The sequence below is a fragment of the Macrobrachium nipponense genome, chromosome 2, assembly GCF_015104395.2.
Source record: "Macrobrachium nipponense isolate FS-2020 chromosome 2, ASM1510439v2, whole genome shotgun sequence".
NCBI lineage: Eukaryota > Metazoa > Arthropoda > Malacostraca > Decapoda > Palaemonidae > Macrobrachium > Macrobrachium nipponense.
In genome coordinates, this window is record NC_087201.1 from 79,508,063 (window position 1) to 79,524,514 (window position 16,452).

At 38.7% G+C, this 16,452-nt stretch overlaps 1 protein-coding gene across 4 annotated transcripts in view; it reads right to left on the reverse strand.

The window, feature by feature from the left end:
• The window catches only part of LOC135220697 (probable phosphorylase b kinase regulatory subunit beta), a 329,203-nt gene that overhangs the window by 35,736 nt on the left and 277,015 nt on the right, over window positions 1–16,452 (reverse strand). For 3 of the 4 annotated variants that reach the window (XM_064258095.1, XM_064258098.1, XM_064258094.1), the window contains 3 exons: window positions 16,008–16,140; window positions 8,310–8,452; window positions 77–169 (listed from right to left, as the gene is read on the reverse strand). In XM_064258095.1, coding sequence (XP_064114165.1) covers window positions 77–169; window positions 8,310–8,452; window positions 16,008–16,140 — 369 coding nt within the window. Of the gene's footprint in view, window positions 1–76; window positions 170–8,309; window positions 8,453–15,591; window positions 15,732–16,007; window positions 16,141–16,452 lie in introns of all 4 variants that reach the window. The other variant, XM_064258096.1, reaches the window with a different exon arrangement.

Sequence of the window (16,452 nt, forward strand, 5' to 3'; positions counted from 1 at the left end):
CACTGTTTTCAATAAATAAACTACTAAATTTGACTTGCTATCATTTGTAAAACCCCTCCTTAGAAAAGACAATTACCTGAAGAGCAGGGGTGTAGAACAGGTCATGAATCTCACCAGGCTGCACAGGACGGTCAATGAGAATTTCACTGTTGCCATACCCAACAGTCAGCTGCAATTAAAATGGCCATTAACAAATATCATGCTATTGACAATGTGGTAGCTATCAAAGGAAGAACAAAAAAGTAATAATTGTTTTAATGTAAGATGGGACTATAATCTAGGAAAGAACACACAGTTTAAACAATTCCGACTATGAATACACATATTACTGTACTTCTGAAATCTAAATTTGCTGTTTAAGCCAAAGTCTACTGGGAAAAGTGAGGAAATAAATAAGATTCAATTACTACCATTAAAAATTCAATCATCATATTTTCAAATCTGTTTTTTGTATTTTATATATAATTACAACAAAAAAAGCTAACAGAAAACTATAGGACTAGCAACAATACCCTATGCATTCTAGCTGAAAACTAGAAAGGTTACTCCTATTCCTACTCTAAGGTGGAACAAATGATTATGTATACCCTTCATATTTATTTACACAAATGTAGTACAGAGTAGTATTATATTTAGGGAGTAGCTGTTTCCCTTTACAAATTAGTGATGGTTTAAAATACACTAGGCAAGGATTACAGCTTGGTGTATTAAATAGGGTGCTCCTCCATTTAAGCCTCTGTTCCAGTGTTAGATGACTTCGTTTATCTGAGGAATACCAAGAAGCTATCTCCCTTGGCAACTTTGGGTTAGAACTGCTTCATCATTTTGCTCATCAATCCCTAAGGCTATGGTTAGGCCAAGTTAGGATTCAGCTTTAGTACTGTGCAGCCTCACCAGACACACTTATGAACCTCTACTGAATACTTCTTCACTAAATCTTCAAGAAAGTCTTCAGGAAAGTCTGTCATTCTAGCCACTGGTCTTCATTAGGACTTTCAACTGCTCAAGGGTTTTTAGCCAAGAACCAGTCATCAAAGAGGTATAAAGTTTAGCACAGACTCCTTTACTACTCATTTCTTATCCATCTCTTGACATGAGAACAGTCTCATCTGGCCAGTGAAGGCATTAGCATTTTTCATTGGTAGACCCAGAGATTCAAACCTCCTGTCTTTTGCCTCCTCTATACTGGCTGCAGAAATGTCTGTCTTGAAAAGTTGAGTTTCTGACTGGCTATCAGATTATTTCCCAGAGTAAATTTATATGTTCCACAAAGATACCCCCCCAGCTGAAGATCAGGGTTCATTAAGTCCATGCTTTTCATCTTTGTCGGCCCTCTAATTTAATCTGAAGGATTTTGCAATCTTTATAATGTACATTTGGCATTGTCAGAGCAACTTTTCTAGGTTTCATGTAGACTTTCCTCGCAATCTTCTTATAAATATATCCACTGATACTGATCATGTCATGCCATATTTTGTTAGCTAGAAGGGATATAAGCTCTTCATCCTCATCTTCATGAACCTCTTCCCCTCATGAGTTATGAGTTTTGACACATATGGAGGTGTGTTTTTCCAAGCTTCTACCTTAATGTCTCATGAGATTGGAGGATGTCTTTCCTTTTAATACAATCCATTGTTTTATAAGTGTGTAAATTATGTGAGACAACTATCACTTTACAATGCTGGCCAGAAACCAATCCTTCCAAAGACTTACAGACTTTTTACCATGCAATTTTTTCTTCTCAATTTCCTGTACTTACCAGTCCTGTTTCATAAATTACAATTCTTGCTATTAGTGATTAATAGGTTTGTAGTGTACATATGATGTATTTGCAATGAAACAAATGTTTCCACACTAATCCAGTAATCCTCTCTCTTCCCCACTCTCTCCATATTCAAGGATGGCATAGAAAAATTAACCCTGGCTAGATGATGACCATGTGCTGGGCAAGTGCAGTGAGCTCTAAGTCTTTCAAGCTGATGAGAGTGGAGAGCAGTTTGGATGGAATAAAGTTGTGTTTGTGTTGATATAAAAATATGCTTTATTGTCAAAAGTGATATTTTAATGATAAAATAAGGTTTCACATATACTTACCAAACAATTACATTAGCTGTACGCTTTCTTACCTGGCAGTCAAGAATTCAAATTCCTGGCAGCGGTAGCAGTGCTGCCATTGTTTGTGTAGGTGATACAGATCCTGTCCACTTTCGGGAATACCTGGTACTGCTGAGGTTTAGACTTCAATTCGTTGAGCCACAACGTCCATCTATGGGGAGGAGGGAGGGCTCTGATTATGTAATTGCTTGGTAAGTATATGTGAAACCTTATTTTATCATTAAAATATCATTTTCACATAAGTGACTTACCAAACAATTACATTAGCTGACTCCACATTACCCGGAAGGTGGGTATATGGACAGCTTTATGAACAAAAACAACAGTCATGTGCTCACATTATATATATCTGCAGTACCTTACCTTGTGAGAGAGCAGCTACAGGTAGATACTGCCTCTGGTCGGCGCTCTCATCGCATGTAGGAGACGTGGCAGTAAAGGCCAGGGTTGTCCCTACTAATGGTGGGATTTTTGCAATCATGGAAGTTCACCAATGATTGACAAAAACAACAATAATTTGCCCTTGCCCTGGGCGAAAAGACCAGATAAAAACCACACAAAACCATCATCTACACTAAAAACCATATGGTACCCTTAACCAGATTTAAGAACTGGTGGGTACTTCAGGTACATGTACCCCCAGGCTTCCCACAAACTCAAAAAACCTCAAATTCAAGGCAAGGAGATAGTAGAGGGAAAAAATCGAGTCCCCCTATCCTTCCTCTCCCAACACCATTCCCGCTACTGACAACGGTCCCAATCTAAAGCAGTTTTCGTAAGTAGTTTCTACCTCCTTCAAATATTGCAATGCAAACACCGATTTCAACCTCCAGAATGTAGTTTGCATAATGGAGGATAGACACATATTCTGTCTGAAAGCCAAAGACGTTGCTACTGCACGAATCTCATGCGTCTTCACTTTCAGCACCATAAGAGCATGTTCCTGAGTTTGGGCATGCGCTTCTCGGATCAAACTCCTCAGGAAAAAGGACATTGCATTCTTTGAAAGAGGCCGAGACTGGTCTTTCACCGAGCACCAGAGTCGGCTCAACTCTCCTCTCACAGTTTCTGTCCTAGTCAGGTAGTGTCTGATGGCTCTGACCGGACACAATGTACGTTCCTCATCTTCTGACCCGACTAAGTCCATTAGGTTCTTTATCTTGACAGAACGGGGCCAAGGATTCAGAGGATCCTCATTTTTAGCAAGAAAGTCTGTTACATAAGAGCAAACTGCATTGGCCTGGGCAAAACCCACTTCCTTACTCATCGCCTGCAACTCGCTTACTCTTCCCGCTGTGGCTAAGGCGACTAGGAATAGTGTCTTCCTAGTTACGTCCCTCAAGGTTGCAGAATTCAACTACATCCAAGTTCCATTCCACTTCTTCAGGCTTGAAAATCTTGGAGGAACTAAAGGATCTGATCAGGTCACTGATGTCCTGATTTGACGAAATGTCGAGGCCTCTATGCTTGAAAACCGATGAAAGCATGGCCCTATATCCTTTAATAGTTGAAGTGGCCAACTTCTTGGTGTCCCTCAAAATAACAAAAATTCCGCAATTTCTGTTATAGATGTCTCAGAAGAAGATATGCTATGTCGTCTGCACCATGACCTAAAAACTCTCCACTTGGACTGGTAGAGCTTGGCAGAAGAGCTTCTTCTGCAGCTAGCAATAGCCTTTGATGTCCTTCACGAAAACCCACTTGCTCTGACTAGGTTCCTGACAGTCTGAATCCTGTTAGGGCCAGAGCAGACAACCCTTGGCGATATCGGTTGAAATGGGGTTGTCTGAGAAGCGATGGATTTTGTGGTGGTAGTCTGGGAAAATCCACCAGCAGATTGAGAAGGTCCGGGAACCACTCTTTCCTGGGCCAGAATGGTGCTACGAGGGTCATTGTCACATTCTGGTGTGATTGAAGCTTGTTTAAGACCTCTCTTATCATCCCAAAGGGAGGAAAAGCGTAAACGTCCAGTCCTGTCCAATCTAGCAGCATCGCATCTGTTCTCCACGCTAGTGGGTCTGGAATCGGAAAACAGAAAATTGGAAGGCAATTTTTCCTCGATGTGGCGAACAGATTTATTGATGGTCTTCCCCAAAGCTTCCAGAGGTCCTGACACACTCTCTCGTTCAGAGTACATTCTGTTGGTAACACCTGATTTACCCGACTCAGTTCATCTGCAAGTACGTTCATTCTCCCTTGCACGAATCTTGGAAAAAGGGTGATCCTCTTCTCGTTCGTCCAGGTGAGGAAATCATCGGCTATCTTGTTGAGAGAGAATGAGTGGGTCCCTCCCTGCTTCCGTACATATGACAACACTGTGGTGTTGTCCGAGTAGACAGCTACGTTTCTTCCCGTGACTATGTGGTCGAATGCTTGTAGCCCTAAGAGGATGGCCTTCAATTCCTTCCCATTGATGTGCAAGGTCTTATCTCATTCTGTCCACAGACCTGACACTCTCTTGTCTCATAGGAGGGCTCCCCATCCGCTGTCTGAGGCGTCTGAGAAGAACTGCAGGTCCGGGTTCAACACGACTAGGGAGATTCCTTCTTGTAATCTTTCCCTCGAATGCCACCAACGAAGATCCATCTTTATCTCTTACGTCAGGGGGAAAACTAGTGAGTCCGACTGTCTTCCGAGACCAATTTGCTTTCAGGAAGAACTGAAGCGGCCTCATGCGTAGGCATCCTAACCCGACAAAACTCTCCACTGAAGCCAGGGTCCCGAGTAGGCTCATCCATTCGAGCGCTGAGCAGGACGGGCGAACCAGAAATTGCTGGACTGTCAACAAGCAGGACTCTATCCTCTTCGGGGAGAGAAAAACCAGAAAAGCTAGAGAGTCTAGTATCATCCCTAAATAGAGAATCCTCCGAGGTGGAATCAATTGGGACTTCTCCGTCTTTACTATAATACCCAATTGTTGTGTCAAAGTAAGCGTCTTCTCCAAGTCCTTCATACACTGACAACTGGATCTGGCTCTCAGGAGCCAGTCGTCTAAGTAAAAAGCGGTGTTGATCCCCATCAAATGCAGCCACTTTCCCAGAGGAGCGAGAATCCAAGTATATGTAAATACTTGAGGGGCGGTTGACAGACCGAAGCAGAGGGCTCTGAACTGGAAGACTCTCTTTTTGAGGACGAATCTCAGGAACTTCCTGGAGTTCTTATGGATAGGGACATGGAAGTATGCATCCTTCATGTTGAGAGATACCATCCAGTCGCCCGGTTGGATGGCTGACATTACTGATCGACTGGTTTCCATTCAGAATTTCGTCTTCCGGACGAAGAGGTTCAGAGCACTTACGTCCAACACAGGTCTCCATCCCCCTGATGCCTTGGGGACTACGAAGAGCCTGTTGTAAAACCCTGGGGAGTTCGTGTCTGTTACTTCCTCTATGGCCTCTTTGTTGATGAGCTCTTCTACTTCTTTGGCTAAAGCCAAAGCTCTTGTTGATCCTGTCGAGTATGCTGTCAAACAGACAGGTGTATTGGACAGTGGTGATCCTGCATAAAAGGGATCACATATCCCTCTCGAAGCACCTGTATTACCCACTGTTCTGCTCCTCTTCGACTCCATTCCTCCTAGTAGTCGTGGAGTCTTGCCCCCACGGGTGTGTGAAGGACCTTCTGATTATTTCTCTGTCTTAAAGGAAGGTTTCTTGGTAGACTTGGAGGTGGTTCATAGATTAGTTCTTGGTCTCTGCTGCGACCTCGACTTACCTCCTCGAAAGGGATGTTTTTGTAGAGGAGAAGCTTTAGCTCCTGTCGCTGGAGGTTCCTTAGGTCTTCTTGCTGACTGAAAAAGATCATTGGTGGACTTTTTCTCGAGGTCCAACAGCACATGCTTGATGGTTTCTTTTGGAAACGGGTGAGATTTACTCAGGGGGGAGAACAACAAAGCCGATTTTTGGTTCGTGGTTACTCCTTGAGATGTGAAGGAGCACCACCGTTCTCTCTTCTTTAGTACTCCCATAGTGTATAGGGCAGCCAATTCCCCTGAACCGTCTCTCACTGCCCTGTCCGCACAGGACAACACATTGAGCCAGTCGGCAGAAAAATCCTCATCTAGAGACTGGCAATCCTCAATTTTCCTGGCTAATGCTGCAATAGTCCAATCCAGAAAACTGAAGACTTCGATCAACTTGTAAAGTTCTTCACCATGTGATCCAACTCGGGTGAAGAGAACAACACTTTCGCAGCTGAGAACGCTGCTCTTCTGTGAGAGTCTACAAGACCGGAGAAGTCTCCTTGGGAGGAGGCAGAAAATCCCAAAGAAGGAACTTCTGTGGCATAAAAAACCTGTAGGTTTTATTCTGCAGCTTCAACGGAGGAAAGGCGAACGAAGCCTTGCCTGACTCCCTCTTCTTAACAAGCCACTCTTCTACTTCCTTCAGTGCTTTCTTCGAACAGGTTTCGGTAACCCCGAAGGCGCTTATCTCCTATCCTTCACAAATATCGACGGAGGTGAAGAAGGCGAAGCTGGTTCAAAAAAGTCCGGATAAGTCTGTAAAAGAAACCTTAACAGACTAGAATAAGCAGAAGGGGGCTTCGAATCCTGGTCTTGAGTTTCCTCTTCCGACTGGACAGCCGATACCCTGTCTTCCTCTTCCGTCTGGCTCGTTGTCTTCTTCAAAATGACCATCAATTCTTGAAGTTCGAAGCAGCTCGAGGCAAATGAGGCAAACGAGTCGAAGCAGCTCGAAACAAATGAGGCGAACGAGTCGAAACTCCTATCAATACACAACGTGGCAAGTCAGTCTTGCAAGCGCGCGAGCGCTGTAACGCACGTGAGCGTCTGACTCCGTCCGAAGTTACGCTATCCAAAGAGGACTGACGATCTTCCCGGAAAAACTGGTCCGGTGCGAAACTGCATGAAGGTTGTGGACTCCAGTGCTCCTTGGATTTCTTAACAGGTGGCGACATCCCTCTCGTACGCTGGGCATGTCTCTTCAAAGGACGTGACACTAAATCACTCCACACTTTTCGCCTCGACACAGTCAACTGCACTTCCAAGTCGGACGACGACTACGCATCACTGATATCTACAGCACTGACCCCTACATTTAACACATTTGGAGTGCGGATCGTAACATAGTTTAGCTAATCTAGTTTTGCAGCCACTGCTGCAAAACCTAACTGAAGAAGAACTAGCATCAGACATCTATCTTCATAATAACTTGTTAATAACTAGGCAGCTAACTGACGAAGCAAAAAAGCCAACAAAGAAATTGTACATCACCAAAAAGAAAAAATCCACAATGCCGACGAAAGTCGACTGCAACAACAAACCACCAGTGTTACCCCATGGCTGGCAGAAAACGAATTGAAGTCTAAAGCTCAGCAGTACCAGGTATTCCCGAAAGTGGGCGGGATCTGTATCACCTACACAAACAATGGCAGCGTTGCTACCGCCGCCAGGAATTTGAATTTTCAACTGCCAGGTAAGAAAGCGTACAGCTAATGTAATTGTTTGGTAAGTCACTTATGTGAAATATAATATTTCTATATTGCAGTGTGTATTTGACTAACCATTTTACACCAAGCACCATGCTATCTAAAGCAATAGTTTATATTAAGAACATCAAATTATTTATAAAAATACTTACATATAAATAGGTTCAAACTACATGAAATATAAACCAAATACATTCTACTCCAGTCATTTTCATTCTCTCTTGTCATTTAAAAGCACTGATAATTATTTAGCTTTGCAAAATTGCACAAGTTATGGAAAGGCTGTGGACAATATTCTATGTAAACACAACAGCACCAAAAAACATACATGCACCATTACAGATTTACAGACCAGCAGTAGAAGCAAGTAAGCTTCATAATGAATAGCATCAAAATTTCTGCTCGCCCCTGAACGAACATCACTATGTGGCATTTAAAGCCATAATTTACTTGTAAATAAATTTGACTTCTACTGTTTGCAAAATTCTCAATGTGAGCCCCGTAACTAAATGAATTCTCTAAAGGAAAAGCATACGATCATACATGACTCAGTAGTAGTGCATAACAAAAAACTTTTTGTTTAAATAACTGAAAAGCCTTCTACTCTGATTACACTGAAATAAAAATCCAGATCTTAAGGACATTACAACAATTAAAATATTCCGTCATTTAGTCTATCAGTGCAAAACAAATAACTAATACAATATATGATTACTGATTCAAAAATACAATATCATATGCATTACCTGTCTCCCAGACACCAAAACAGTAGTGATGTAAGGCGATATGGATTCCACCTCTCGGGATAGCAATGCATTACATTGTCGGACCACAGACCAGTATCTTAGTGAGGAAGACTGATGAAGCAGTGAGGACACACGGTCTTGAACTGTAGGGTGTGGGGAGGGGGGTAATCAGTTGCACCATGCAAATGAAATGCAATACCAGTTTAGTTGGATTAATGTTCTGTAAAGCAATGCAGTAGTTGGAGAAGACAAGTGGGTGATATCAGCATTTCAAATAACTACAACGTTCACAGAAAGGAAAAGGCCAAAGGTCCCATAAAATGTCAAATGAATCAAAAACCTTTTTCTCCAAACTGTCCTTGTCCAGAAAAAAAAGATTAAGGGACTCCCAACATAAACATGAAACAAAAAACCTTAACAAGTTTGTATAATGTGACACTTCAAACCTAACCTTTAAATAATGAAGACTCAAAGATACCTGATGTACAAGTTTCCTCAAAATTAAATGAATATCAATTCCCATTTACATAAATTTCTGAGAGAAATTTCTCAATACCATACCTCACTAGAGACTATTATGTACTGTACTAAGATTTTTCTGAGGGATGACAGACTAAAAATTTATAAAGGGAACAATCTTTCTATTGAAGGGGCTAGATGAAAGATGCCCCTTAGGTGGGGTTAGTATCCAACTCTCTCACCACCTTTCTCAGTTTGAAGCTTCACTCTCAAATTAACACACCTGAATCACTTTGGGGGTGGGGGGAGGACTTCCGGTAGGCCAATGTTTGTGTGTATGTATGATATAAGTAACCTCATTTTAAAACATAGCTGCATAATAAGTAACTACTTAGGTGAAAAGGCATCTGAAAAAAGAGATGACAATTATTACAAATGAGCTGGCCAAGGCACTTGCCATTATCCAAGATGCTACTACAGAATTATAACCAGCCCAAGAAGAGCTTTTATTAGACTCAGAGGTCTGGATAAACTAATCCTTTATATAATAATAATAATAATAACTAAAGAATTAGGCTCCTCTAGGTATAGTCCTTTTCCTTAGACTACAAAACACTAAATACAATACAGTAGTTTGGCAGTCTTTGCCCATTTTTCTTTTCCAATTCATACAATTGACATCACTGATGATGCAACACCTTCCACTAACATAAAATACTGATTTCAGGTGGAGAGGTAGTTAAGCCAGGTGGAGTGGTAGTTGCAAAGTCCAAATATTATTGTTTATATATGATCACCTTAAGACTATTATTAAGGGAGATTTCCTTCTAAAATCCTCAAGTTTCATCTTGAAGATAAGCCATGGTTTAATGCTGCATGTAAACTTATCTACCATGATAATCTAAACTTTTATCATTTATGAAGGAGCAACTGATCATCCTTTATGTGGTATAACTTCACTGAGTTTAGAAGTCAAGCTCAGGTTGCCTATGAGACAGCTGAGAGAGCTTATAACGAGGGCTTGAAGTAGATCGTCTTCTTCAGTGAAGATGACCATAAGAGCTGGTCTATCCTCAAGTCATCACTCTTTTGGAGTTTATTCAAGAACTGCTGTCTATTGCCCTAAACAGAAGGCTGAACTTTTGGCTAGTCTTTGTAAGCAAACAATGTGGCGAGTCCTTAATGGTGTCTCAGTCATGTTTACCAGAGCCTAAGTTGTGTTCAATGGCTTCCAGGTCTCGAGAAAATTTGGCTCCAGGGCCCTGAAAGTTGATGCAGCATAGGCCCTAATGGGATCTTTTCCATCTTTTTTAAAAAGACTGCTAATTTCAATGCGCCAAAGATTGTTACTATTTTCAGAAGATTAGTTGGACTTGCAAGTTTTCCTTCTGTTTGGAGAAAGAAAACCATTGCTGCATTGCCTAAGGGACTAAGTCTCCTCTCATGACCCCAAAAATATATGCAAATTTCAGTTAACCCTATTTTATCTAATGTTTTTGAAAAGCTGTTCTTGAAACATTACAGTTTGGGTTTTGTCAAGAACTTGGTACATGTAGTACTTTCTTGTCAATATCTACCATCTTGCAAAGTGTTCTTACTGAGAGTGCATTGTCTGCTTAGATTTTATTGCAGCCTTTGACTGAGTGAATCATGAAGTACTTACCTACAAGCTAAGATCTTATCTACAAGCTAAGCATAAGTAATTTTATTTCAGAGCTACTCTACTAGCTGTTGTTCCTCCTCTGCACTTTAGGTCTGTGGTTGCATGACAAGAGATCTGGCACATATTCTTCAGTAGGGTAGGCTCTGGGACATGAAGATTACCCTCCTAAAACTCAAGAGAGCATGATAATTAGTCAGTCCAGAACACTTTTGCCTTTGCATCCTGATTTACATTTAAATGGGCCAGTTTTAAATGTTGGTCACTTTTGAGATTTTGGTTGTAACTTTTGATAAGAAATTGACTTCAGAGCATATTCATAATACAGGGGGCCCGCGGTTAATGGCGCAATCGCTTAGCAGCAAATCTGTTTTACTGCTGTCATAAAAAATATTCATTAAAAAAATAAGGTATTTTTACGGCACAATTTTCGGTTAACAGCGCTGCTAGCCCCGTTGTGTCTAACAAGTACATACATTTGTAGAAATATCATTCAGACCATAAAGGCTATGCAAATGATATTTAAAAATTTTATTGAGAGTTATCACATGGGTATTAGGGTAAACGATATGCCCCTGAAGCTATTCTATACTGAAAATATAGAGTTAAATAAGTGCAAATTTAGCTATGGGTGTGTTGATTTATAAATGTTCATGCTTTTATGTTTAAAATGTGTATGAAAATGTATTATGTATAGGGTACAGGCAGTCCCTGGCTTACGACGGGTTCGGCTTACAATGTTCTGAGGTTAAACACTTTTCAGTTATATTTATCAGAAATTATTTCCAGGTTTACAACACACATTCCAGGGTTACGACACCTACAACGCTCATCTGGCAGTAGAAATATCACTTCAAAAATGCAAAATAATCAACATTTGAAGGGTTTTTTTGGGTGAAAAATGCAATAAGAATGTAGTTTACATAGTTTTTTATGCACCCAGAGCATTAAGTAAGGTTTTCTTAGAATTTTTGACAATGTTCCAGCTTACAACGATTTTCGGCTTACAACGCGTCTCAAGAACGGAACCCCCGTCGTAACCCGGGGACTGCCTGTATTATTATTTCTGCCCTCCAGTTTTCAAAGAGGATGTTTTTTCATGTTCGTTCTTGTGAGCCGCCTCCTGCTGCTCCTCCGAAAATATAGTTTAAAAAAGTGCAAATTTAGTGATCGATGTGTCAATTTATAAATGTTTATGCTTTTATGTTTAAATTGTGTATGAAGATGTATTACGTATAGGGTATTTTTTTATTTCTGTGCATAAATATGATACAAAGGCAGCTTTTGAAACTGCCCTCTACGTTATCAGAGGATGTTTTTTCATGTTCGTTCTTGTCCGCCGCTGCCTGCCACCCTTCCAAAAATAGTTTAAAAAAGTGCAAATTTAGTGATCGATGTGTCAATTTTATAAATTTTCATGCTATTATGTTTAAAATGTGTATGAAAATGTATTACACATAAGGTATTTTTATTTTTGTACATAAAAATGATACAAATTATGGCAGCTTTTGTAAATGCCCTCTGCATGTATCAGAAGATATTTTTTCATGTTTGTTCTTATCCTCCGCTATTCCGAAAAACGTATCAGTACAAAGACTTCAGGCAGTTATATTTTATTAATTTGGGAGCTAATTATAACTCATTTTGTTAATTAAATTTCAGCTTTTTGTTATAAGTTTTCATGCTTTTATGTTTTAAATGTGCATGACAAATGGATTACAGGGTATTTTTTTTTTTTACATAAATATGACACAGTTGCAATACGCATGTTCATTTGAAATATTTGTAACAGCCCTTCACATGATGAAGACAATAGGTTGTTCAGTCGAACCCGAATATTATTATTTTAATTCATATCATTGAATCACGTTTTTATAACAAATTATATTTACAATTGTTGCATAAATTGATTTTAAAAGACAAAACTCGCGCATACATTCGATTTTGCAACACTGCAATTTGTTTGTTTTTCCATGGAATAGAAGTACAAAATATTACTGCAACTCGGTCGATTTCTTGCTTTTTATGCGAGCAAAAAATTGAGGTACGACCTGACGAGTTCCAGATGCTGCTGCTACATAGATGGCATATTGACGAAAATTAAGATAAGCACAGAATAAAAAGTAAATATGCATCTTTTCCATAAATTTTTTCAAAAGTTATACATTATATCACAGTATCCAATAATATAGTATGTATTCTCAAATTATTGTATTCTAAAATACTATGGTAAATCTAAGCCAGTATTCCACGGAGCGGCCAATGTCTTGGTATGGAAATCAGCTGATGGTGAATACGAGTTTGTTTCACCATATTTAATGCAATTCTGGGTGAATTTTCTTGCTTTTAGTTAGCATAAATGAATATCTAGATATGTGACTTATATGAGACAAGGTTATTTTTCCTTATACGACGTGTTTTAAGGTAGAAATATTACTTGAATATTTCTTGTTGTGATTGTGAACAAATTTTTTTTTAAAAGATTACATTGGCGGCATGTTTATTAAGTAAAACAATACATGATTCCGTTGGCAATTTTCCTTTATATAATCATAATATGAACTTTACGTTCTTTCAAGCACAGTAGTTTTGATTAAAATTATTACATCTCAATTTTATCTACAGTTGTGTTTGATAGCATACGTTTACTGGAGTTTTATTCTTTTTGCCGATGCACGATAATGGTCGTTAGCAGCTTGAACAGTTTTCTCAGCTTAAATTTAGCACTATAACTCCCGATTGATCTTTGATCTATAGCGAATAAAGTTATTACATTAAGATATCTCAGCCCTATTCTACATAACGTCATTTATAACTACAGTAATAGTGTACTATAGAACGATGATTGACATACGAGCCAAACGGATGTTGTTATCCAATTCGGTTGTACTTAGAAAAAAAAAAAAAAAAAGTTGTTTCTCGTTTGGTTGTTCATGGCTGTACACGTTTACGCAACGAGTATAACGTTAAAACCATACTTTTATCACTCTTTTGCTGTTTTGAACTTCATAAAATTGGATTATCGTATGACAAATTATCGTAACTTGAACACTACAGCTACCTGTGCACTGTATATAACCTTATTATATCTTTACATACTCTAGACACCCAAAGGATTAAAGGTAGGTTTTTCTTTCACTTTACAATATTTATAATACTAAAATGTACTATACAGTGCTACTGTACAGTAAATTCTATAGTACTATACTGTGTAAATATAATTTTACTTATTGCGCCATTGCGGGATTACAGCGCTGTTTGACTGGTCTAGGGTGCTGTTAACTGGTCTAGTATTCCGAAAGAAGGTGTGCGGCGGCCGTAGACTTTAAAATTGCTTCGCGCCGAAAATCACTTAGCAGTGGCAGACAGGAGCAGAACCCCTGCCGCTAACTGAGGGCAGCCTTATTGCCTCCTCTGTTTCTCAGTCTATTTCTTCCAGAAAAGTTTTGTTTGGTGTACGTATTGTTCTCACATCTCAAACTCTTGGATAGAGTTATATAATCAGTCAAGTTTATTTTGCCCATTCTTCATGTTGACTTGTGGCATAGAATGTACAACAACAGACATCCTCAGCACTCTTCTCTACCTGATCTAGCTGTTGTTGCTTGCAACACTAGGTGGGCTGCTGCTGCAAACAGTGTGATGTTTTCCAGCATCTGGGTTAATATTATTGCTCAGGTTGCTCGGAGTTTCATCTTGGCTACAACTAAAACAGTTTACTCTGTGCAGTTATAGAATCTCATGATCTCCACATATTTAGGCATGGAGCAAATTCATTTCTGCTCTCTCCTGACATCTGAATTTCAGGTGTGTTGGTTTTTCTTCTATTCTTAACTTATTTAATTAGTACATAATCATCATTCCCTATAACCTGTCTCTCTCTGGAAGCTTAGTAATTACTCATTCTGTAAGTTTTTAGTAAATTGACAGTAATCCTTGATGGACTGGTTATTTTTCTTTTGCAATTTTCATCTTCATTAAATATTTGTCATTTTCATTCTCTTTACTCAGTATGAAAGTACTGTCTATATCCTTCCACTGTTGCCTGTCTTTTAATATAAATTCCTTTCCATTTTTTTCTAAAATACTTTTGTCAAGTTCAAAGCTAAATATTTCTTCATCCCTATTGCTATTCTAACATTTTTTTTCACTGACAGTGACTGTGATTCCATTCCCCCAATATTTTTCTTTGTTCTAGCCACCTGGTTCATGAATTCCCTCCTCTCCTTCAATACCTCTATCAACTTCCATGCTACTCTTCTCCTGTAATTTGTAGTCTACTATCTAACCATCTTTGTGCATCTTGTTACATTTTTCAGAATTCAAAGCTAAATACTGCATGAGCCTGTATATGTGTACATCTCTTATTTAATTTAATGCTGACCTACTACCTTCTGGAAGATAACTGATAAATTTTTTTTCAAATAATGATAATTTATAAGATCCATGCATGAAAATTTTACCCAAAGGTAAAAATATTACCCTATTGAATGTCATAATATTGCTTAAAACAAAATATGGACAAAAGTAGTAAGATCACAGAAAGACCCACACACACAGTGATGGAAATATCTAAGGGCAGCACAGGAATGAAGCTCACAGATGCTCCAACTAAAGAAGTTGGTTAAAAGAGTGGGAATTGGTGCAATCTTGCAGGGTCTTCCCACCTCTCAGAGGAGCAAAATTTTCATTTCCATTACTTCTTAGCTAGTTGTTCCTTATGTTGCAATAATAATAGGCTCTAGTCTAGTAATATTCTATATTTTATGTAAATCCCTAGCCCTTTATATGATGAAACCTAAAACTTTATCATCTCAACTTGCAAAGTATAACTGAGCGTTCAAAATCAGGTTATGAGTACCATAGTAAAAGTAGCACAAAGCCTCACACTTCGTACCATTGTTGGTAATAAAAAAATTATTCAACAACAATACCAAGTACATCGGATACCTATAGCTAACATTGACATACTTAAATCAAAAGTTATTCCCATTAGCTTCCAGAAATATTTGACAACTTGGCACTCTTGTGCATGAAACTGAAAAAAGTTTGTTACCACACATTTGGGGTAAATGAAGGATATGATTAATATGTAGTTAAAAAAAATACACGCCATCAACACTGTACACACTAAAATTTTTGACAAATGACATGCAAAATCACCTGACAACCATGCACGAGAATGGATGAGATGTGCGTAACCGAATGGTAAGCCTGATTGAGATAAGCTGCTGCCAGACGCATAGCACTCCAAAGGTGACGCTCAGAGACTTGTTCAAGCAGTACTTCCAGTCTCTCGGTTACTAAAACCTCAGCATAATTAATCTGTATCCTCAATCAAATGACCCTCAAAAATTTACAGAGTATATAATGTACTTTCATTCATATTCATATGGGAACAATTTTAAGATATGCACTTGAAAGTAGGAAGGACAGAAATATTTCATTGCTAAAAGTAAAATAGCTATTTCGTACTTAACAGTAGTATTAAAAAAAAGAGAAGATCTAAATTACACAATCAATTAAAGTAAGAAGAATTATGGAACAATTTTATGCTATAATAATGTGAGAATACATACCAGATGCTCCATCTATTTGGTAGCTTGGTCCCTCCCGACGCAAAAGGATTCCTAGAAGTTCAATCTGGCCGTGTAATGTTGATACCGACCGTAAAACATTTATCACTTCTGGTGTAGGCTGTGCTTCCATATCCTAATCAAATAACAATATTGAGATTAAAAAGTGCACTGATGAATGCAAGTATCGGTACACAATTATCTTTGTGTGATACATTTTGGTATTAGTGTATACAAATACAAAATGCTAAGTCAGTTTATTATGTCTAAAAAAAATAATAAATAAACAAAACTATTTCAAAAGATTTTTTTGAAACACTACAAGTTGATTTCAAAATATACGGTAAAAACAGTTTAAGTACATTTAAATCAATATAACATTCAGCTTATTAATACTTTTCTGTACTGCATTACCTATTCAAAGAAAATAGTACCATAATCTCCCAAT